The sequence below is a fragment of the Neolamprologus brichardi genome, chromosome 7, assembly GCF_056152115.1.
Source record: "Neolamprologus brichardi isolate AB-2024 chromosome 7, ASM5615211v1, whole genome shotgun sequence".
NCBI lineage: Eukaryota > Metazoa > Chordata > Actinopteri > Cichliformes > Cichlidae > Neolamprologus > Neolamprologus brichardi.
This window is the reverse complement of record NC_142110.1, coordinates 5,979,234-6,002,440: the sequence shown is the minus strand read 5'-3', so window position 1 is coordinate 6,002,440 and position 23,207 is coordinate 5,979,234. Positions and strand designations below refer to the sequence as shown.

General features: G+C 41.0%; 1 protein-coding gene across 3 annotated transcripts in view; it reads left to right on the top strand.

The window, feature by feature from the left end:
* Nucleotides 1-23,207, top strand: part of brsk2a (BR serine/threonine kinase 2a) — a 192,559-nt gene that overhangs the window by 99,014 nt on the left and 70,338 nt on the right. For all 3 annotated transcript variants that reach the window (XM_087842943.1, XM_087842944.1, XM_087842942.1), the window contains exon 2: nt 9,669-9,763. In XM_087842943.1, the coding sequence (XP_087699069.1) occupies nt 9,669-9,763 (95 nt within the window). The remainder of the gene's footprint in view (nt 1-9,668; nt 9,764-23,207) is intronic.

Below are 23,207 nucleotides of genomic sequence, written 5' to 3'. Positions count from 1 at the left end.
GAAAGTGTGACTTTTTGTGTGTGTGTGCATGTAATTTGTGTTTAATATTGTAATTTTAGTTGTATGAAAATGTTTCAAAGTATCAAAGGTAAACTCAGACCACTTTGTCTGGAGGCTATTAGTATGGAGTATTAATAAAATACTAAGTTGGGAGTTAACTTATATTGGCGCTGCTGAGCAAACGTCTTATTTTACACAGGCCAAATAAACAGTTTCTGTATTCATGCGTCAGTGTGCCTCCCTTCTCGCTCCATCACTCCAGGGCTAAACTGCTCTTCCTGCTTTTGAAGCTGTTCTGTTGGTCTGGGCCGCTGGTGTTACTGATGTTGTTGCTGTTGCTTTGGTTGGTAGGGCTTAGAGGGTTGCAGGGGAATTCAGGCTGGGTAGACTAACGTCACGGCTGACTGAAAATGCAAAAGGAGTGAAGGAAGAGGCGGAGGAATGGAGAAGATACAGATTTAGTGAATGGGGAGAGGCGAGAAATGATGTGTGCGAGAAGCAGAGAGAGGGAGAGAAACTGAATTGAGTAGCGAAGTGAAAATTGTTTGATCGTCAACAATCCTCCTCCCGCACAATATGACTCAACAGCTTTGTGCTGGTGTATACTTTTTCCTTTTCTGTCTTTCTTTTTGTACATAGGTAAGATGATGAATAGAAATGTGGAGATAAATAAGTCAGAAAACAATGAGAGGTGAAGAAGAAATGAGGGGGAAATGGCAGGGAAAAAACAAAGCAAAGAAAAGGATGTGGAGTAACTGTATAAGCAGAGAGAAAAAGCAGAAACTTATTGGAATAGAAAGCTGGGCCAGGCCAAAAGGTAAATCTTTAAACCAGGTTGGGTGTTTTCTTCTCTGCAAATATGACTTTTCACAAATAGCGTTGCAAACATGATGAGTAGGGATGGGTATCGTTTAGGTTTTATCCGATACCGGTGCCAGGACTCTACTCTTCGGGTTTTTGGGGGATGTTGCTAACTCCGGATCCGATAACAGGCACCACACCCGCAGTAGATGTGCACGGTGTGAGGTCTCGCAGCAAGCGATCAAATACGGCGCATTTCTCGGCTTTAAAAAAAACGCTATGCGTCGCCAGGTGTTTCATCGGATTTGAGGTGTTACCTCCTTTGACAGTATCACAGTATCAGCTTAAAGCACTTGTTGCAGGCTGCTGAGTTTGCATATTTTGCTGTGAAGTACAGCCAGACTTTTGACCGCTTCGCCTTGGGTGTTTTTAATCTGTAGCTCTGCTCTAAAAGAACGTACATACCTGGGCCCGCCTACTATCCCTGGAAACGTAAAATGATTGGCTAGAATCTAAAGTGTATCATTCCATACCAGTTGGTGGCGGTAATGCACCTTTCAGTTGTTTGCCAACCGCCAATACAAATGTAAGGAAGAAGAAAGTGTACGACATCTCAGGAAAAAAAGCACCGAAATAAAGCACCGAAATGTGCGCTGCTTTTCGATCTGGTTACTACCGTTTATGTCAAAACCGGTGCCATCATGGCACCGGATACCGGTACCCATCCCTAATGATGAGTATAGATACATAGTTGGCACATAGTAATATTCTGTGGGAGGGATTCACTGCCTTTCCTTTCTATAAATGCAAGCAAACAATACGGTGACATTATTTTAATAATAATAATAATGATGATAATATTTCTGTATCTGTCACTTTGTCACACCCAAGAATATACAGTGAAAATGTGTGCTTCTGTTGAAGCCACCATCGACTGATGTTTGACATTGCAGACGTTCAATGTAGAGATATTTATTCAGCAAACAAGACTGAAGACAGCATAATTTAGTCAGTTTCTATCCTTGTGCTGGAAAGTCAAAAAATGGTACAAAGGTGTGAAGATGTGGGCGTGAAAGTGTCTTCTACCCTTTGCCCTCGTGGAGGGAATTCCCACGCCCTGCTGCAAGGGCTTTCCACATGGTCAGAAAAGGCTCTCGGAAGCCCTAGTACCACATTGTTTCCTTTCAAACACTGATCCTAGGGCAGGGCTGTGGCCCTGATGTAGAGCAGTCAGGGTTAGAGAGCAGAAGTGGAAAGAGGCTCACAGATCTGTGCCTAAGGGCAATGAGCTTCTCACAGCCAGCGCCTCAGGGAGAGAAAGCTAAGCCAGCATAAGCTACTACCATCTGCCTGCATTGCTTTAGCACTTCTGAAAGATCAAGATTTAAAAGTGAGAGAGGTGTGCTAGTGGGAACATCTCTTTTTCATCTTTTGCTCTCCTTGCCTTGTAGTTGCTTCCAGATGGAAATTAATCCAGTAATGATCTTTAACTGCTTGGTTGCCAGGGCTGTGAGGAGGATAAAGCAGAAAACACTGACTCCGTGTGTGGCTCTTGTACCTGTGTGCAGTTAGCAGGTGGAGATCATAAAGCTCTTCTTCTTCTAGGCTCAGGAGAGTACAGGGTGCTCATGTACGCTCTCTCCCTCCTTTGTTTCCTTCTTTTGTCGTTGATTGATAGCATTGGAAATCAGCTTCACAGTCAGGGTCCCACTCCTCTCCTATCTGCTCTTCCCCAGATACCCACTTATAAATCAGCCACTGATCAGACTACTTTGAAAGCTGGAGCGCTCTCAAGTTAACACCGAAGAAGCGAGTTTCTCTCCTCGTGTGTTGGGGGTTTCCCGTCTTTGCCAGGTTAAACAACTTGAAGGGAAGGGAGAAAAAGGCGAACATAAACATGCCAACAAGGACCTATTGGGAAAACCTGAGGGTAAAAAAAAATAATAATAATGGGGGTGGGGTCAGATAAACTGACACCTCTGCAAAATCTTTCTCCTTCTCATGTCTTTCAGCTTGATTCTGGTACATATTCAGTTAAGGCTGGACCCTAAGCCAAGTTTTGACTCCCCATGTTGTTTATATACCACTATAGCAGCGGTCCCCAACCCCCGGGCCTCGGACCCGGGGGTTGGGGACCGGGTCCGAGGGTCCGAGGTTTAGTACCGGGCCGCGAGAGTTGAGGCTCAGGTGTGAAATTTATGGTTTTCACGGTTTCTATCGGTTTTCAGCATTACTTTGTTATCGTTTTTTATCGTTAACTCGGTTTTCCTGGGTCTTTTCACGTGTGTTATGAATAAATCTTATTTTTTTCGGTACCGGTACTAGTTTTATTTTGTTGTATTTATCCGCGACACCTTAAAGGCCGGTCCGTGAAAATATTGTCGGGCATAAACGGGTCCGTGGCGCAAAAAAGGTTGGGGACCGCTGCACTACAGCATGTCATTAACATTTTTTGTTTTTTCCTTTCCTTTAGTTTGTATTTTGTCTGGTCTTGCTATGCTATGCTATGCTATGCTATGCTCAGGGCACCTCCCTGAGCCTGGTTCTGCTGGAGGTTTCTTCCTGTTAACAGGGGGTTTTTTCCTTCCCACTGTTGCAAACTGCTTGCTCATAGGGGGCAGTTTGATTGTTGGGGTTTTCTCCAGAATCCTATGGAGTCTTTAGCTTCCAGTGTAAAGTGTCTATAGGCAACTGCTGTTGTGATTTAGTGCTTTATAAAAACCAGAATTGAACTGTTCTGAAATCATTAACAATAACTAACAGCATCAAATAGAGACGAGCTAAAGTTTGTCAGGGAAATGTGTTGCACACATAAATTGTTGCGTGGGCTGAATGTATGTGTCAAATTGGTAAAAACATTTTTTCTTCAGGCCAGCGGTCTCATGTCAATTAGACCTTTTCCAGAAAAGTTGCTTAATTCAAAATGTTCCAACTACATGCTGTCATAATGAATACACTCTAGGACCCATTAGAGAGATTTCTTGGGACAGCAAGTTCAGCAGCAATATCTTGAAACAGTGACTTATGAAGTTAGACCAGAGGTTCATTACCAAATCAGAGCTGATACATGGCTCAGTGATATAGAGAAGCAGATGCACTGCCAGATTTTTATTTTTTTTTAGTTTTTGAAAAGTAGCTGATTAGAGGGATTTTTACAACTGTGCACATTCTGCAGTTAATTAAGTTGTCCCATTGGCGATAAAGAGGCACTGTACAGCGGATGCTCTATGTGCATGTTCTTTGCTTTTTGCGACCTATTGCTTGCTTCGTGCTTTCTTATTTAAACCTTTTCTTTCAACCCTTGTTTACACCTTTTGTCTTGCTCACTCGGCACAGTTTGCTCAGCTTTTATTTTAAAACTAAAATTTCTCAGCCGAGATTTGTGACATCCAGCAAGCTTCCAGCACAGTGCACTTAAACAATGCTCAACTCACGATGCTCACCGAGCAGTCGGCCAAAGTTCTCACTCTGCGTCTTCCTCCGGCAGTCCCTCCACATTAGGCCATTAATCACAAGGGTGCATGAAAAATAAAGATTGTGTAGCTGGGGTACAGGCTAGAGTGGGGGGAGGGGGGTCAGTCAAGTGGTCTCTTCTGCCCATGAGTCCCCGGTCAGTGCCATTATTCTTCTACTGTTGTGAAGGCGAGAGTTTTGATGCTATTGATTTGGGAGGAGGGCAAAGAAGAGGAGACATCAATATACTTGCTGATGCAGTAGCATCGCAACCTTCACTGCACAGCCTGCTTTTGTCCGTATATTGCATGCGTCAGTGAAAAGCACGTGCGTGTCTTGTTTGGTTCATAAACCACTCATATGTGATACTAAATCACAATACGGTTCTTCTGTAGTGAGAATCTAAAGAATGCTACACACCAGCTTCAAGCTCGCACAGATACTGGCTTCACATTCGCACACAGAGCCGTGCGCTGGCAAATGCAGCCCTCATGTGGACCAAGCCTTTGTGCTTTCAGTTGAAGCCTTACATTTGAACCTATGTTCAAAGACAGCCTACCTACTCAGCACAGCATGAGCCAGACAAAATCCTGGTGTCTTCCTCTTCCCTCGCTTGCCACTCCAGCTTTCATTTTTTTTCTGTTTGTCCAAGGGTGCTGTTATAGACAGGTGAAAGGGGCACTGGCAGTAGGTGAGCTCTTAAATTACGGCACACTCGAGAGCAGAGGAGGGGAGTTTATTTTGGGTCACGGAGAAACTGAAGTTAGCTATCGCAGCAAATAAGTGAATCATAGTGCAGTTAATTTGAGGGGTTATTCTTAAATCTGTTTGATGTTGGGAGAAGGATGTTGGGGTCGTGTATGGGACGTACCGTAATATCATCAGCTTTGTCATAGATGTAAGAGCCAGGGAATTTATTTTGAAGGTACAAAATTGCAGAGAGATCTCAACCACATGCCACCAGTCTACAGCTTGTCCTGTGAACAAAAGCCAATTCACTGACAGAAATCCAAAAGAAAAGAACAGAAATGCTTTACTTATTGCATTTGTTGTCTGGTGTGTTGTGGTAGGATTGACAACTTTTTCAGGGTTTCTTACTTTGCTCTGTGTTGTAGTTTGGCAAATACGACTTTGAGTTTATAGGGCACACTTTGACATTATGTCCAAATGTTTTTTACTTGACAAATGTTTTTTTGGTTTTTTTTTTTGGAATGTCTGAAAGTAAGACCCACACATAATGACATGCTTTAGCTTGTTTTAAGCTCTCTGTGCCTCATTTTCATATAAAATACAAGCCGTGCTACCAGCCTAGCTTCAGGGATAGCAGTGATTTACATCATTTTGATTCTGACACATTTCAACAACCTTTTATGCAGACATGGACAAGTTGACATTTCTGGCCTTTAGAAATATCCTGACAACGACTGGATGGATTGCTGTAAAGTTTAGTACAACAATTCATGTTCAGCTGAGTATTTAATTGACACGTTTGGCATTGTTCAGAAAGGACAATCTGACTTTCGTCTGTTGTTGGCTTCAGCTAGTAATTTGAACGTGTTTTTCCACGAGCATTAGTTTTATTCGCTTCTTGTTGCGAGTCATAATTTTGAGATATTTTGCATAAGAGGGGCTAATGCCTTGTGTCTTATGTACCGAACTTCCTTGTAACAGTTCATTTCAATCCATAAGCAAAGTGGTTGTAAAATCCTAATGCGTTGTCTTCTCGGTGCACATTTTCTCTTGCTAATGTGCCCCCTGCTCAAGAAAACAAAGGCATTGGAGGAAGATGGATAGTGAGGCGAATAATCCAGTTAGATTTTCATGTGTTTGCGGGCAGATATTTTCTCTTTAATGTGTTTATCATGACTTATGAGCTTCTCTATAGCAGTCATTAACATATGATTACCATCACAAGTCTAATGGGTTTGTCTGTTGTTCCCCCTTCTGCTCAACTGCCTCATCCCCTTTCCAAAATGTTTTCTTTCTAAATCTTTTATCTTCCTCTTTTTAACATTTGCTTCCTATCTCTCACACTTCCTTTCCACGTGTTTCCACTTTCGGCCCCTGCGGCCTCTCAACTTCCCAAGATAGAGGCTCACACCCACACACTCCCCATTATTGCGTAATTATCTGTGGCCTGTCATTTGAATAATGTTGTGTCCTTTACTTTCAATCTATTTAAACTTTTTGGTTTCATCTTTCACTTGATCTTTATTCACTTTTTCACTCCTCCTTCGCTATATCCCACAATTGGCCCTCCCCCCACCTTCATCTCTGTTGCGTTTCTGTGGCGTCGGAATACTTCTGCTTCCCTGTTTTTCAACACCTCCTCAAAGCTCATTGACTCTCCTCTTCTACTGGGTTATACAGAAATAAATCTATGAGAAAGACATAGCTGAGGATCCTAAAAGCCCACATTGGTCTGCTTCACACCAGCAAACTCTTTCTGTAGGATATTCTTTAATCTTTCATTGACTGATCACACCTCATATTAAAATATAGGGTGTGATAAAAAAAATTATGACTCCATCCATTAAAAAAACAAACAAAAACACCTGTACTTGATTGTATTTTGGCCATTATTAACTTCAAGGATGTTTTACTGTACACCTCCGGACCACTGTCATTATTCTTGCTATTTTTAGATTGCTCCCTGGAAGTTCCATTCACACCACTTGCACTCGTGCAGCTGCAGCAGCAGGCTTAATCTTCTGCTCTGTGTCAAATCAGCAATCCTTTCACTTGAATTTCAGTTTGAAGAAGAAGATGCAGTCACAGGAAGCTGACACTTGCAAGTAGGGCAAGGAATCTGTCACTGTAGAGCTCCCATGCTGACTGTGATCCTGGGGAATTAATTTATAGTGCACAATGTTGGGGAAAAAAGGCAAGCATGCTCCTTACTGTACTTCTCACCTGATGTGATGTGAGCCACATTTGGGCTCAGGAGAGATTCTTCCACTGAATACTGCTGTCTTCTGTAATGATTATTAATGTGAATGTCGAGTCAGTTTGACACAGACATTTATGTTTGCTGTCTGTGCAAGTCCGAAGTTCTCTGGTGAAACTGAGTTTTCATCAGGAAGGTGTTTCTAGGGAAAATTCTAAATGTGTGTGGAGGCACCGAAAGACGTCCTCAAAGTTTAAAGAGGCTAAATTAAATCAGGTTCACTTTTGCTTTTCAGCTGTTAAATTGCTGAAGTCTTTTTTTTTTCTAGATATAGTTTGCAGTTTATATCTGCCAAATCATGAGAAATTCCCATGAAAGAGAACCAAAATTTGTTTTTCTTGTAGTTTACAGTGCTGGTCCTGTTGGATCTCAGCTCTGCTTTTGACACTGTAGATCACAGTATCATGATAAACAGACTCGAGAACTTGTTTGGGATTACTGGTGTTGTTTTAAAATGGTTTATATCATATCTGTCTGAGAGATCTTTTACTGTTTGCATGAATCATGTCACATCAGAATCAACAGTTTTGCCGTGTGGGGTACCTCAAGGATCTGTCCTGGGTCCAATTCTCTTTTTACTTTATGTATTTCCCCTAGGCCAAATTATTAAGCGCTATAAATATATCTCCTATCATCTCTATGCTGACGACATCCAACTATACTTTTCCTTCAAAAAGTCTGAGTTTTATAAATTGTCTAATTTAAGTAATTGCCTGACAGAAATCAACAAATGGTTATATGACAATTTTCTCCAACTAAACTCTGCTAAAACAGAAACTCTAATTATTGCTCCAGACCACATGGTCCCAGAAATTAGACAGCATATCAGCTTCTTAGACCCTTATGTAAAATCATGCCTTAGAAATCTCGGTGTCATATTTGACAGCTCGATGTCGCTCGAGCAACATTCTAAGCAGCTGGTCTGAAACTGTTTTTATCATTTACGGAATATCTCTAAACTCAGACTAATGGTATCAAAGCTTGAACTTGAGATGATTATTCATGCTTTTATTTCTTCTCGTTTAGACTATTGTAATGGCCTTTTTACTTGTTTTAACAAATCAGCCTTAAATCGTCTTCAGACTGTGCAGAATGCTGCAGCACGTCTCTTAACAGGCACCAAGAGAAGATCACATATCACTCCAGTCTTGGCCTCCCTTCACTGGTTGCCTGTAAATTTTAGGTTTCATTTTAAAATTTTACTTCTAACCTTTAGGGCCCTACATGGTCAGGCTCCTCAATATTTATCTGACCTGCTGAAACCACATACATCTTCTCGGGCTTTAAGGTCATTAGATCAGAGACTGCTGGTGGTACCGCGCACTCGTTTTAAAACTCGTGGTGATCGGGCCTTTCAGACTGTGGCACCACGGTTGTGGAATTCTCTCCCACTGTCTCTTCGCTGCACGAACTCCATTGATTCTTTTAAGAAACAGCTGAAGACATTTTTATTTAGAAAAGCATTTGATTAATTTCTTCTTATGCTGTTTTATAGTTTTATTGTTTTACATTGTTTTATTTACTGTTATATTGTTTTTATATTCCCATTTCCTGTGTTGTAAAGCACTTTGTGATTTTTATCTGTGAAAAGCGCTATATAAATAAATTTTACTTACTTACTTACTTACTTACTTACCCCTAACAAACAAACATCTTTCTAATAAAAATGCAGCTCAAATGAAAATGTATTGGTGCTGTTGTCATGGCTTCCCTGTATCAAATGCACTCATCACTTTGTTCCACTGTAACATCTTTGTTGTTGTATCCCTGTCGGTTTTCTACACTTAAGTGAGGACACCTGGGGACATTTAGTAAGGCAAAGCAGAAGATGCTTTTTGGGTTGTGTGAGAAATCACAGGAATTATATGAGTTTTGACAGAGTCTTCGTGTGGGAGTCCCTATACAACTGACTGGCGCACTCAGATTTCTACCCATGAATCAGTGTGTTTGTCTTGTGAAGAAAATGGTAATGTTTTCTGCTGTGTTTTTGAAATATGCCACTCTACTTTGTGTTTCTCACTAAAGCTCTGTGCAGTTTTTCTTCGTTCATGTCATTTTGGATGCTGGTTGATAATTAGTTTTTTTATCCTGCAATTTTTTTTTTTATAATCCTATTGTTTGTTGCCATTTTAGATGAATTAACATTACTGCATTACAGTGGTTTAATACATTATCGGAATCAATAGAGCAAATGGCCTGCTCACTTACTGCCTTTATGACTCAAATAAACCCCACAGGGCAGTTAATTTAAGGCTCTGTGTACACTTCACAAGTCATTACATGCATTAGCAACATTTGGTCCTTAGCTGCTTTATATTATTCTTGTCAATGCACTTGACAATAGATTTTTTTTAAGTGTTTTTTAAGAATCACAGCCCATTTTAGGACTTTTCCTAATGTGTTCAGTGGAAATTCATATTCAGCAGAGTGTCTGACCTAATGAAATGTGTATTTCCTTTTTTTTCAGGGTTGGTCAAACTTGGAGTCCACTGTGTAACATGCCAGAAAGTCGCCATTAAGATTGTGAACCGTGAGAAACTCAGCGAGTCAGTACTAATGAAGGTATGTTTGCGGCTCTTAGTCTTCGGACTTTCTGATGAGGATGGTTAGTGCAAATGAAAAAATAATTTAGTTTTCTGTATTGTTTTTGCCTTACTATCTTACCATAAACTTTATTATTTGTCATGTTCCCACAGTTGATGGATGGATAGTATTCTAAGCTAGTGGACTTCCTCAGCAGAACCAAGGTTTCAAATAAATCAACAGCTGATCTTGCAAAAATTCTTAAATATTAGCAGTTTATATCACAGAGTGGAATCATATGCTGAGGTAGGCAGTGTTGGGGAGTAACGGAATACATGTACCGCCGTTACGTATTTAAAATACAAAATATGAGTAACTGTATTCCGTTACAGTTACCGTTTAAAAAGGTGGTATTTAGAATACAGTTACTTTGTGGAAATAAATGGATTACACGGCGGTACTTCCCTGTTTCATATTGTGGCGGGTCAGGACTGTTTGGGTTTTGTTTGACAGCTACGTTCTGTTGTTCCAGGCGGCAGCGTTACGGTTGCCATGGTTACAGGGTGACGCTCTCTCTCTGCGTGTTTCCTGGGTGAGAGAGGCCTTTTTGTTGTTGTTGTGCTAAGCTAATAGGCAGAATGCTACAGGTATAGCTCTAAAGAATGTAGCATCATGGGCAGTGTAGTCCGTGCTGCAGGGAGAATGGACTGCCATACACGTTATGTGTCTGTGAGCGAGGGAGGGAGAAAAAGGAAAAGTACGAGCTGTCATCGAGCAAAAACGGGAGCTGGAAGCATGTAAATATAATAATAACCACTGCAGCCAAGAAGAGTGCCTGACGAGCCCAGTTGTAAGTAGCTATTAAGACTCGACTGTACGCCGTGTTCGTGTTTTCCTCCAAAAACAATAAGTTCCGTTGGAGCAGCCTTTCAACGCCTCTCTCTGTCTGTCGCAAGCAAAGTTGACCCAGACAACAAAGTAAAGCTAGTTTTCGGCTACAAGCCTGACACAGAACCCACCGTATTAGCCAGAGGTCCCTTTACTACGGTTCGGAGCCGCGGACCTTCAGTAACAGTAATAAATCACAGCAATAGTACATTCATGTAGTTGTAAACAGCATGATAATATATTAAGTAATCCAAAGTATTCAGAATACGTTACTCTCATTGAGTAACGTAACGGAATACGTTACAGAATACATTTTGGGGCATGTATTCTGTATTCTGTAATGGAATACATTTTAAAAGTAACCTTCCCAACACTGGAGGTAGTGACGCATTGCAGACTCAAAGAGTTGCTTAGCTCCCCCATCAAGCAAGAGTCAGAGCTTCTAATGCACAACAGCAAAGCGGCTTTCTGTGACTATAATTAGTATGCTTTTACTAGTAAGTCTGCATTGTTTCTTTTTAAGGCATACAGTAGGATATAATTTTTTTTTTCCCGTTTTTTTGTCATTACATCATAGGACTCCTGCTGGGAAGTTCCATTCAGTGCAACATTGTCTCTTGTTTTGATGGAATAGTTGTAAAGAAACTAAAGAGAAGAAGAGCGAGGGCAACTCAGAGACGCTACAACCTGAAAATGGTAGTTATAGGATACACGCAGAGACAAGTGCTTGCTGTAATTGTTAGCTTATGAGCTGGAAAGCAGGAGGAGAATGGGTCTGCTCACAGTAAAGGTTATCTGAAAATGGAAAATCCCTCAGTTTTGGATCGCTTCACGTGGCATCATTATTCAACCACAGATGAAAAATTCAGTCCTTGGATATTGTTATTTGATAAACGATCTGTATTTATTAGCTTCTTGCTGTGTCAGAGTCTGTTTTGCTCTTTGCTTGCTGCTGATTTGCTCTTGAAGTCTCTCTCTGGTCTGCCTCTTATCCCATTCAACATGCAGTCTTAATGTTCTCATGAGAGACAGGCAGGTCATTTCTGTGAGAGCTTCAGCTCTGACAGACGTATTGTAGCAGAAGTAGTTGGAGGAACTATTGTAACACATGTCGGTGAGCTAGGTGACATCTTGCTGTCCTGCGAAGGAAAATGAGGGTAACAGATGCCAAATACTGACAGGTTTCCAACAGGACCGAGTCTTTTGCTGAAGCTGCAATTCAGAGCCAATTACTGACCTCAGCCATTGTCAGTCTTGTCTCAGCAGTGTAGACTGTTGGGTGTGTGTGTGGGTGTGTGTGTAACAGCAGGTGTGGTGTATGTGCCAGTGAGAACTGAATTACATCGGGGAGAATATGTATCTACAAAAATTCAAATTTATCAGCATTATTCTACATGTATAAAAAGAGATTCTAGGTTTTTTCCACTCATGCTGCAAGTCAGTATTTTTGGATCACATGCTAAAATGTCAGTGTGTTTGTGTCTACCTGTGCCTGTTGTTGCTAACCTGTAACACTGTTTACATGGAAATGGTGTGTGAGATTGTGTGCTTTGTCAGAGCCATCCCATATGGAAAAGAAATAGTAAAAACTTATATGATTTACTCATGAAAGTGGCCACTTTCTCATTACTTTCATATATTGTTTTAGTAAGTATCCAAAACATACAAGTTTAATTTATAGAATTTTTCAAGGGATCTTATATCTGTTTTCACTCTTGTATGCTTTTCATACAAGTTTCACACAAGACAGATACAAACTTTATAAGATTTATATCTTTTCCATATGTAACTCAAGTACAACTCTCGTTCTCACAGTCTGGAAATCTAATGGCATGACTCATTACCAAACTTACATGTTACATGTAAATTTCCTGCTAGTTTTGGAACACATTATGCTTATTTTAATGCCTGAGCAGGTATAGTTGAAGGCAGTCTGGTAGCAGTTATGGACTGCTCGTCGACCTGGAGAGAGTGTTTGTTGTCTGATGGCGGCGGTGTCAAAAAAACGTGGTACAACCAGTGCGTGAGCTACTCTCGCTTGTGCTGTTGTTGGTCCATCAGCCTGCTGTGGAGGAGAGCAAAGTTAGAACTTACAAAGAGCTGAAGTGAAACCAAGTGTTAAAAACAATGAAAAGCATCCACTGCGGTCAGTGTCTGTACTTTCCACATTGTATTCTTAATCTTTGATGATTTTTTTTTTTTGCCTCTTTTTTTCCTGGTGAATTCCACGATCGCTCAAGTGACCTTTTTCAGGTCACTTATCATCCAATCAGCATTTGATCAGCACATAAGTAATCACCATAGGTGGGATATTGGATGACTACACAGCAGCACACTCGCTGTGGGTGAAAACCTCTCTCTGTTTGCTATCCAAATAGTAATGCATACACAGATGGACACATTTGCGGGACCACAAATTACACCTAACACTGATCTCACAAATTAGATTACAAATTCATTGTCATGTTTTGGGGCTTCCTACTATGACTGGACAGGTGTTTTCCAGCTCAAATCTAGTCGAGGTTTTCCCATATTCCCATTGTGTCGCAACCCATACTCTCATGTGTCTGCTCTTCGGACTGCATATTTGGCTGTCAGACTGTCAGAATGATCGGGATGTAGCTTCCTGCATAGCTCAGGCTGTGAAATGTCACCTTTTAATATGCTAATGTCTTGGGTCCCCGTGGTGCCATTAGGGGAGAGTCTGACTCGCCCAGACAGGTGTGTTTGTGTGTGCGTCTGTGTGTGTATGTGTGTGTGCATGTGTGTTTGCAACACTCCTGATGACAGATATACTTTGTATGCATGCATACACTCATAGACAAATATAGGCCACACGCAAATGTGCAGACGAATGTGTGCACATGTGCCATAGCAACATCTGCACGTTCTTTAGTATGAGCGTGTGCACATCCTCCACGACCTATGTCATCCCTCTCCGTCTGTCCTTCTTATGACTGGCCTTGGGAGTCAGGGGTCTGTGGAGATGAGGAGATGGGTTGAATTAATTGTCTCGGAGTATCTGGCAGAGAGGTCTTTTCTACACTCTCAGTGTGTTGAACTTTATATAACTAATGCTGAACTCTTTATTCCATAACCCTACAGACTGTGACACTAAGGACCAGAAAGACATTGAATTGTCTTGGTTAATGCATGCGTCTATGAACTTTATGTCAGTTTGCAACCAGGGAATGAGCCTTGACTACTTCAAAGAGCAAGTGCGGCCCAATGTTTTTTCACTTCTAAGCAGAAAAGCTAACAATGGAGTTACTTGAATAATAATAAGAGTCTCCGTCAGCGGGAAGAGAGAAAAAGACAGAGAGAGAATACACAGTACGTGCACATATGACAGTATGTCAGCAGTCTTTCGCACTGAGGCCAAACTGAATGAAGTAAGGCAAACCGATACTAAGAGAGAACCAACATTTTGTGCATGAATCTGAGTGCTTGTGGGTATCTCAAGGGAATAGTTGATGTTTCTGAATCTCAGTCAGTTCTCTCGCTACCTCCCTCTACTTTGGACATGTCTCTATGAGATCAGGCCACGAGGTTGAGAGAAAGCAAAAGGGAACTGTAGTAAGAAGAGAGATGGACATGTTGGGAGAAACCCTGCTGGGAAAATATAACACAGATGTCTTTGTCGGGACACCACATCTCTGTGCATTTCCTGTCAGAAGTTCCTGTTTTCTTCTTGATCTATTAACTGTGACATTCCCACATATGGCATGGTCCTTTGTGTTCACTTCCAGCGTAAGCTTCCATTTCAACCATATCCCTACCGCACACACGCACGCACACGCACACACACACTCCCTGCCCTTAAAACTGCCTTAATTCTGTATGGCATAGATTCAACATGATCCATATTGACATGATGTGTTGGGTGCATATCCATGATGGGAATTACCCCTTCCACCACAAGATGCTGCACTGGTTTGACTTTTGAGGTCATTTCAGACCACTGAACCCATTGTCATGTTCAAGAAATCATTTTGAGATGAGCTTTGTGACACGGTGGGTAATCCTTCTGGGAGTAAATAGGTGCACTGTTGTCATGAAGGGATTGACATGGTCAGTAACGATACTGAGATAAGCTGTGGTGTTTGAATGTTCAAATTGGCCTAAATGTGGTAAGAATTACAGCATTATACCACCAGCAGCATCCTGAGCTGTTGATACAAGGAAAGTTGGATCTTTCCTTGTGTCATGGTGTTTTTATGCTATTTGGTGGTTGGGTTGGAATTTGTTGTAAACAGCACGGAAGCATAGATCTAGGGCTGCCACAAACGATTATTTTGATAGTCGACTAGTCACCGATTATTTTTGCGATTAGTTGACTAATCAGATCATCATCCATTGGATGTAAAACATACAGCTTATTGCACCAGCATGCATCTGCTCTTATATAACTATCATTAGCTTACAGCTTTAAGTGTTTAAGGTATGTGTTAACTAAAAATAAAGACAAGATGATAGTTTATTAAATTTTAATGAAATTTGCAGATTGTTTCAATGGAGTTTAATAAACTCCTTGCTATCTAAAATATAACAGGACACCGGAGTAAATTCTCCAGCATCTCACACTTCTGATAATCAGTTGTCTGCTTGACGTTTATTCAGCTGTGTAAAAACTATAACTTTAATCTCAGCCAAACCGATTTACTCAGGAACAAATAAAATACAAAAAAAAAAGCCAAACAATAACATTTTTAAGTTATCTAAGTGACTTATATATGTTTAACCTCAGTAGCGAAAGACGGCGGTGGGTTTTAAAAGATTTGCCAGGAGTCCGGTGTTCTCATGGGCTCTAGTGAGCCTAGCCCCCGGCTAGCTATCGAGCTAGTGGGTAACAGACGTCTCTGAAAACGTCGGAGCGCTTTTGAAAATATGTGGTGTCTTGATAAACTGAGCAGATATTTGAGGTTTACACAGCTACATTCTCGCCTGAAAACATGTTAAAAGTTTATTTTGTGACCCAGAAAGAATAATAAGAGTAATATTAAAACTAACTAGCTGCCGCTATTGTTGGAAACTAAGCTGGGCCACGCTATGAATTCTGGGACACAGCTTCTTCTTCTTCTTCGGGTTTAACGGCAGCTGGCATCCTTGTACATGCAGTGCTGCCATCTTCTGTTTCAGTCCGTTATTACACTCTTAAATCCTACTACTTATTCCTGCGTCTTTTGTGATCTTACAAAGCTTCAAACGACGCGTCGACTATTAAATCAGTCGTCGACGATTCTGATAGTCGACATAATCGTGACTAGTTGACTAATTGTGGCAGCCCTACATAGATCTAAGTCTTGCAGTAGATTCATCAGTGCAGACAGTGTTTTTTCCAGACAAATAGAGGACAGAAGTGTCAGGCATAAAAAAGAGCCAGAAAAAAACTGTCTAGGCAACAAAGAAGTGGTTAAAGAAGAAGCACATTAAGGTCATTGAATGGCCTAGCTAGTCTCCAGACCTCAACTCTACAGGAAATCTGTGCAGGGAGCTAAAGCTTCAAGTTGCCAAGGGGCCGCTAAGAAACCTAAAGTATTTAGAGAGTTTCTGTAAAGAGGAGTGGGCCAACATCCCTCCTGAGATGTGTGCAAATCTAGTGACCAATTAGTCTTGGTTGTGTTTTGCTTGGGGATCAAATACTATATTTCAATGACACGTAAATTAATTTATAGCTTTTGCATAAAGTGTCTTTTTTCTGGATTTTAGTTGATTAAAATGAAAACTACCATAACATTAGAGACATTATGTGATTTCATGTAATCACATAAAGATTTTGAAGTTTTCCCTGAAAAAAGAGGATTCACTGTAACACATTTCTACCACACTGCCTGTCATTATACTGTGTATGAAAAAAGCAACTCCGATAAATCTGCAGTTCAGTCTTAGGGTGAGTATTATTGTTACTAGCCGTTAGCAGAGGGATCAGGGTATCTTTAACATGCAGCAGTTGGTAGTTGCTGTTGATGCCTGCTCTGTTTTCTTCCTCTGAGCCAGCGAGCTGGTGGCTGCTGCTGCTGTTGGGATAAGGACAACTAATTAGCCAGAGTGACTCCCTCTCTCCTCCTGAAGCAGCACAACTTCAAAGTCACTCTACTGTCCCCAAGCTCAGAGAGCGAAAGGAAGAGAGGGAGAGGAGGGATGAAGTGCAGGATGAAGGAAGATAGGGAGGGAAGAGTGCGAGTGGGTTAGAGAGGGTGGTGAATATGAAGTTGGAACACTTTAGATGGATGTCTTATGATGTAGACATTGCTACATAGCCATGCTGATTTTGATGGCTTTTAAAGACCATGAGGTCAGTAAGGTGGTTTTCTAACTCCGTCCTTGATGTAAGTCAGCTCCGTTTAAATGTGAAATGTGCACCCGAGAAATTGAAAAGTAGTTTGGAGATGCAGCAGTGTGCACTATAATTGCCCCCTTAAGCAAATATTTGAAACACTGCGCTGAGGACTATAAGCCGGGAACAGCACGACAATGCCACAGCATTGGTGCGAGTAAAGGCAGAAATATTTCGAGTTAATTAACAAGATCAGGGCTGTTTGATTATGTGGATTTTCACAAATGAACATATTTCATCAGAAAATCTAGTATAATTTGTGAAGTCTACATGTCTTAGTACATAATACAGATGCCCTGAAATGAAAGAAAAACTCCTTTTAGACTGTCTATATGACACTATAGCATCTGAGTTTTAAAGGCGCAGAATGTAAAATAATAATTTCAAATAAAACAGTTGCAGAAAGACAAGGAATAAAGGTTCAGCACACCAACCGACAGAGATTGTGGTGGGCGGGTGAGGAGCAGAATGCCATGGCCACAGATGAATCACACAAGTTCTAATCTTGTTATCCCGACACCTCTGTGACAGCACTGTAGCTTTCTTTCTCTGCCATCTCTTCTTTTCCCTCCTAATGATTATAGATTGTCCCTTCTCTCCCATCTCTGTATTGCCGCAAGTGAGTTGGATATAGAAATGCCTCCAACGTACACACATCCTCTTTAACTTAATGTGTGTTTATCTGTTCGTGTGCATGGCCGTGCCTGTGAGTGTGCACAGACACCCTTTAAAATAAATGGGTTTCATATATTGTGCCTTGCCGTGTTGATCCATCAGCTTTGTCTGGTGCTGAGCCAGAAACTAGGACTTAACTTGGTTTGATTTTAACAGGTTGACTGCACAGAAAGACCGTAGAATTACCAACTTTGTTTCTCAGCTGTGCTTCCGCTCAATTCTGCTGTTGATGTAGAGTATGCTTAGGCTGGGTGCTTGCATGACATGCATATGCATGCTACTGGACACGCTGTAAATGTTGGAAAGAAAAATTCTTCTGAATTGGACTGCAACAGTGAAGATTTCGTACAACTGGGAGTACTTTTACCAACACGGAGCAACACAAAGTGGCGCTGTCCAAAATAGAAAGAAAAGTGGGGGATCCTGTGGCCCTATCGAGCATGGAGTATACGAGCATCAGTGTCTGTGTTTGAAAAATAGATGCCTCGCAGGTCCTCAGCTTGCAGTATTGAAGAAGCCACTAAGCAGAGTTTCAAAGAAAAGCCGCATCTAGGGCTGTCCAAAGTTAAAAACAACAAAGACTTTGGACAGAAACTCTCACAGACACAGGTAGGGATGGGTATCGTTTAGGTTTTATCCGATACCGGTGCCGGTGCTTAAACGGTGCTCAAACCGGTGCTTAAAGAATGGAGAACACAAAATTGGTCCAAAAACTTCTCATGTTCAGCTGTTTTTTTTTGTAAAAAGATAACAATGTTAGCCTTTTCTGCAGCTATGGGGCATATATGGTATCACTCTTGGCTGGAAGCAGTGCTTAAACAATGGAAAAAACACAAACTTTGTCCAAAAACCTCTCGTTTAGCTGTTTCCCACTTTTTCTTTGGTCATTTTAGCCTTTTTGGCCAGGGAGAAGGGAGTATCTGCCATCAAACAAGAAGACAGCCGCATGTAGCTATGATGATGTTTGCTAGTTCACCTTACATGCATTAATGTAATAACGTGGTTAGCCTACTCAACGTAAATTACACACGAACAACATTAAGCTACTCACGCAGAGAAGAACGGCTGCTGCTGCCATCATCATCATCATCATTTCTGCTACACTGGCAGGGCTAGGGGCCAGGACTCTCCTCTTGGGGTTTTTGGGGGATGTTGCTAACTCCGGGTCCCATAACAGGCACCACACCCGCAGTAGTTGTGCTCGGTGTGAGGTCTCGTAGCAAGCTATCAAATACGGCGCATTTTTCGGCTTTAAAAAAAACGCTATGCGACGCCAGGTGTTTCATCGGATTTGAGGTGTTACCTCCTTTGACAGTATCACAGTATCAGCTTGAAGCACTTGTTGCAGGTTGCTGAGTTTGCATATTTTGCTGTGAAGTACAGCCAGACTTTTGACCGCTTCGCCTTGGGCATTTTTAATCTGTAGCTCTGCTCTAAAAGAACGTACGTACCTGGACCCGCCTACTATCCTCGGAAACGTAAAATGATTGGCTAGAATCTAAAGTGTATCACAGCTTAGGAAAATAAAGCACCGAAATGTGCGCTGCGTTTCGGTCTGGTTACTACCGCTTATGTCAGAACCGGTGCCATCATGGCACTGGATACCGGTACCCATCCCTAGACACAGGTTTGAGATCTTTGCATTAAATATTTTTGAGACATAAAGCAAATAAACGATTTTATAGGAGTGCATGACATCTGTGAAGCATGTGGAAGAAATATGATGGTACTGATAAATTGGAGGATTTTACAGGATAAAAGATTGCTCCATTTTGCTACATGCCATACTCTATGGGCACAGCTTGACTGGAGACATTTTTCTCTATCAACAGGGCAGTGACCCAAAGCTCCAAACTGTGCAAGAAATATAAGAGAAGAAGCGGTCAGCTGGCTTTCTGCTATTAATGAAGCAGTCACCAGATCTCAACCTGGCCGAGCTGTTGTGAGAACAGCTTGATTCTAAAGTTCTTATCAAAAATATGAGAAAAGTGCCCCGTTTCTTTTTTGTCTCCCAGTTTCCTCACAGCATCCTGTAGGGACCTAAAAAAGAGCATTTTTTCTCTTGTTCTTTGTCCGCTATCAGTCACGATGAAGGACACTCCATATTTTACATTGTAAATTGCTTTCTAATCATCCAAATCAGTTTTTTCACAGTCTGTACTGAGTGGCAAAGACGCTCTGGTGAAACGGAGAATAGATTTTACCTCCAGTGCCCGAAGACTGGTTTTGAAGTTGAAAGAAAGTTTTAGCCTTGCTTGTGCGACTGTATAACTCATGGGTCAATATCACTGACTGAAGACACCAGACACTGAGGTTTACACACTTCTGACTGGTACTTGGAATATTAAGCATCCGGCACGTAAAACTGTGCGGCTCTCGACTGCTGCTCTGCTGCTGCTCACTGTGGCGACAAAGCTCATCAAACACATGCAGTGTTGTTTGAGTGATTTTACCTTTCATATGCCTTATCCTGATAAAACAGAGATGGAGTGCAGACTCGAAATAATGAAATGCAGGATAGCAGAACAGAAGATATAGCAGGAGCCCCCATTGAGCTCGACAGGAGACAGACAGACAGACGTCTGAATCGATGGCATTTGTTTCCCCTCTTCAAAGGCGACAGCTGCTGTGTTGTCAGATAGATGAGAAAGCTTTATTTGCGTTTTTGTTTGTTGTTGCTTTTTCTTTTTCTTTTTTTCTTTTACTTTGTGAGCAAAGGGCATATTCTTTCCCCCTTAAGTAGGGAGATGATTTCATTGAAGAGATCAGCTGAGTTCCCCTCCACAGTACAGATAGCTTTTCATGGCTATTTATTTATGCTTTTCTACCTGTCGAGCGTGAATTTGTCTTCCTTTTCAACCACTGAATGTTGGTAGAATCCTTTATCCACCTGTTTAAGTAGGTACATCGTGTTCCTTTTAGAGGAAAATACTCCAACCTCTATCTTTACTTTCATCTTTTACGTCCAATGTGCTGCATAGAATTCTCAATGTGTTCCCTATATAAATATGCTTTCGGCCGATGGCCCAATGGCCTGTGATTGGGCTTACTGCAAGATATCAACCTCCAACACGATGCAGTTGTCTTCATTATTGTGAATAAATTCACTACTATTTGTACAGCGTGGTGGAAATTTAGAAAAGAGCAAACATTAGCATGATTCCCATTTAGTGTTGTTTATATAATTCAGCGTGTGTGTGTGTGTTTGTTTTTTGACCACTGAAGTGAGGACATCAATTGGTAAAGTATCTTCCGGGCTAATTTGCATATATTTACTCGCTTTTATTCACGTTTAGCTGTTGCAAATAAACACGTTCATTTGCTCCAAATATGTTAATGACTGGTCAGTGTGTCGAACATCAAAAGCAGAACACTTTTAACTTCATCAGCTCCTGCATCTACATTTCTGAGGGGGATTGTTAGCTAATGACCCCGTTGTGCTAACACTTTCTCAAGGACGTTCTTTCCTCCATCCTTTTCTCAGTCACATACTATACATGACTACAAGGCATAAGTGCAGGCGTGTACTGTAAATTAGTTTTGACACTATATATTATTGCATATGCCATTTATATAATAAAGTGGTAATAATGTGCAGTACTAACAGAGAACTTGCGCCTGTTGTGTTTCTTTATATATGTCTAATCCTAACTGTATCGCCTAATTAACAAGTGTGAATGCTAAAACAACTCCCTAATTACAATGTGAGATTCATTCTGAACTTATTTGCAAAGTTTTGAGCTAATTTAAGTTGTTTCAGCTGACCACTCTTGCTTATTGACTTCTTCTGTATACAGTATTGACTTCTCTGTCTGTCTGCAGTTTATGTGTCAGTAAATAAGTCACGTATTCATACGTGAAGTTAATTAGTTGGTAAGTAAATCACGTCAGCTCATCACCTGTCTGCTTGAATTACCGCACCGAATTATCCCTGTCAATTTTTCATTATCTACTTTCTGTAAGTTGTTGTTTTTGCACATCACTTTACAAACCAGTGCAAACCAGAATGACCACTAGCTTACTGTGACAAAACTAAACATTAACGTTTGTGTGTGCAGCTTTTTCTTCTAAGAATTTAATGTAAATAAGGCATTTAATGCAAATCTGTCAGAATAGTTAGATAATCCACTTTCCTGAACAGCAGCAGCAACTATTTTATTAGCCTCAAATATAGACAACTGTAAGTTATTAGCTTTACTCTAGTGTAAGTGATACTGTACAGGCGACCTTCAGATCTAATCATTACATTCTGTTCTGAGCTCTACCCTCAGTGTCTATGAAAGCCACTTCTTTAAACATTTCACATCTCTCCACAATCCAAGGTCACCGTACCGGTCCCGTCTTGTGAAATGAGTGAGTGACATAAACGAATGAATTGACAATAACCAAAAAAACCCCAAAACAAAAAAACTTTGCTGCCAAAGCGAACCACTGCCTGCCTGTCACTGTTAAATTGTTCGTTCTGCAGGTGGCTTTTGCAGAAAAAACATGCATAGTCATTAGGGCTGCCACAAACGATTATTTTGATAGTCGACTAGTCACCGATTATTTGACTAATCAGATCATCATCCATTGAACGTAAAACTTACAGCTTATTGCACCAGCAGCATCTGCTCTTATATAACTATCATTAGCTTACAGCTTTAAGTGTTTAAGGTATGCGCTAACTAAAAATAAAGACAAGATGATAGTTTATTAAATTTTGCAGATTGTTTAGGTGGAGTTTAATAAACTCAGCCATCTGCTCCTTGCTATCTAAAATATAACAGGACACCGGAGTATATTCTCGAGCATTTCACACTTCTGATAATCAGCTGTCTGCTTGACATTTATTCAGCTGTGTAAAAATAATAACTTTAATCTCAGCCAAACCGATTTACTCAGGAACAAATAAAATATTGAAAAAAGCCAAACAATAACATTTTTAAGTTATCTAAATGACTTGTATATCATGTTTAACCTGAGTAGCAAAAGACGGCGGTGGGTTTGAAATCGATTTGCCAGGAGTCCGGTGTTCTCACGGCTCTAGTGAGCCTTGCCCCCGGCTAACTATCGAGCTAGTGGGTAACAGACGTCTCCGAAAACGTCGGAGAGCTTTTGAAAATATGTCTTGATAAACTGAGCAGATATTTGAAGTTTACACAGCTACATTCTCGTCTGAAAATATGTTAAACGTTTATTTTGTGACTCAGAAAGAATAATAAGAGTATTATTAAAACTAACTAGCTGCCGCCATTGTTGAAAACTAAGCAGGGCCGCGCTATGAATTCTGGGACACAGCTGCTTCTTCTTCTTCGGGGTTTAACAGCAGCTGGCATCCTTGTACATGCAGTGCTGCCATCTCCTGTTTCAGTCCGTTATTACACTCTTAAATCCTACTACTTATTCCTGCGTCTTTTGGGATCTTAGAAAGCTTCAAACGACGCGTCGACTATTAAATCAGTCGTCGACAATTTTAATAGTCGACGTAATCGTGACTAGTAGACTAATCGTGGCAGCCCTAATAGTCATTCACTATGCATAAGCAATCACTCGTCGTCTCTGTGACTCTTTAGCATGTGTCCTTCTAGCGCATCCATAAGC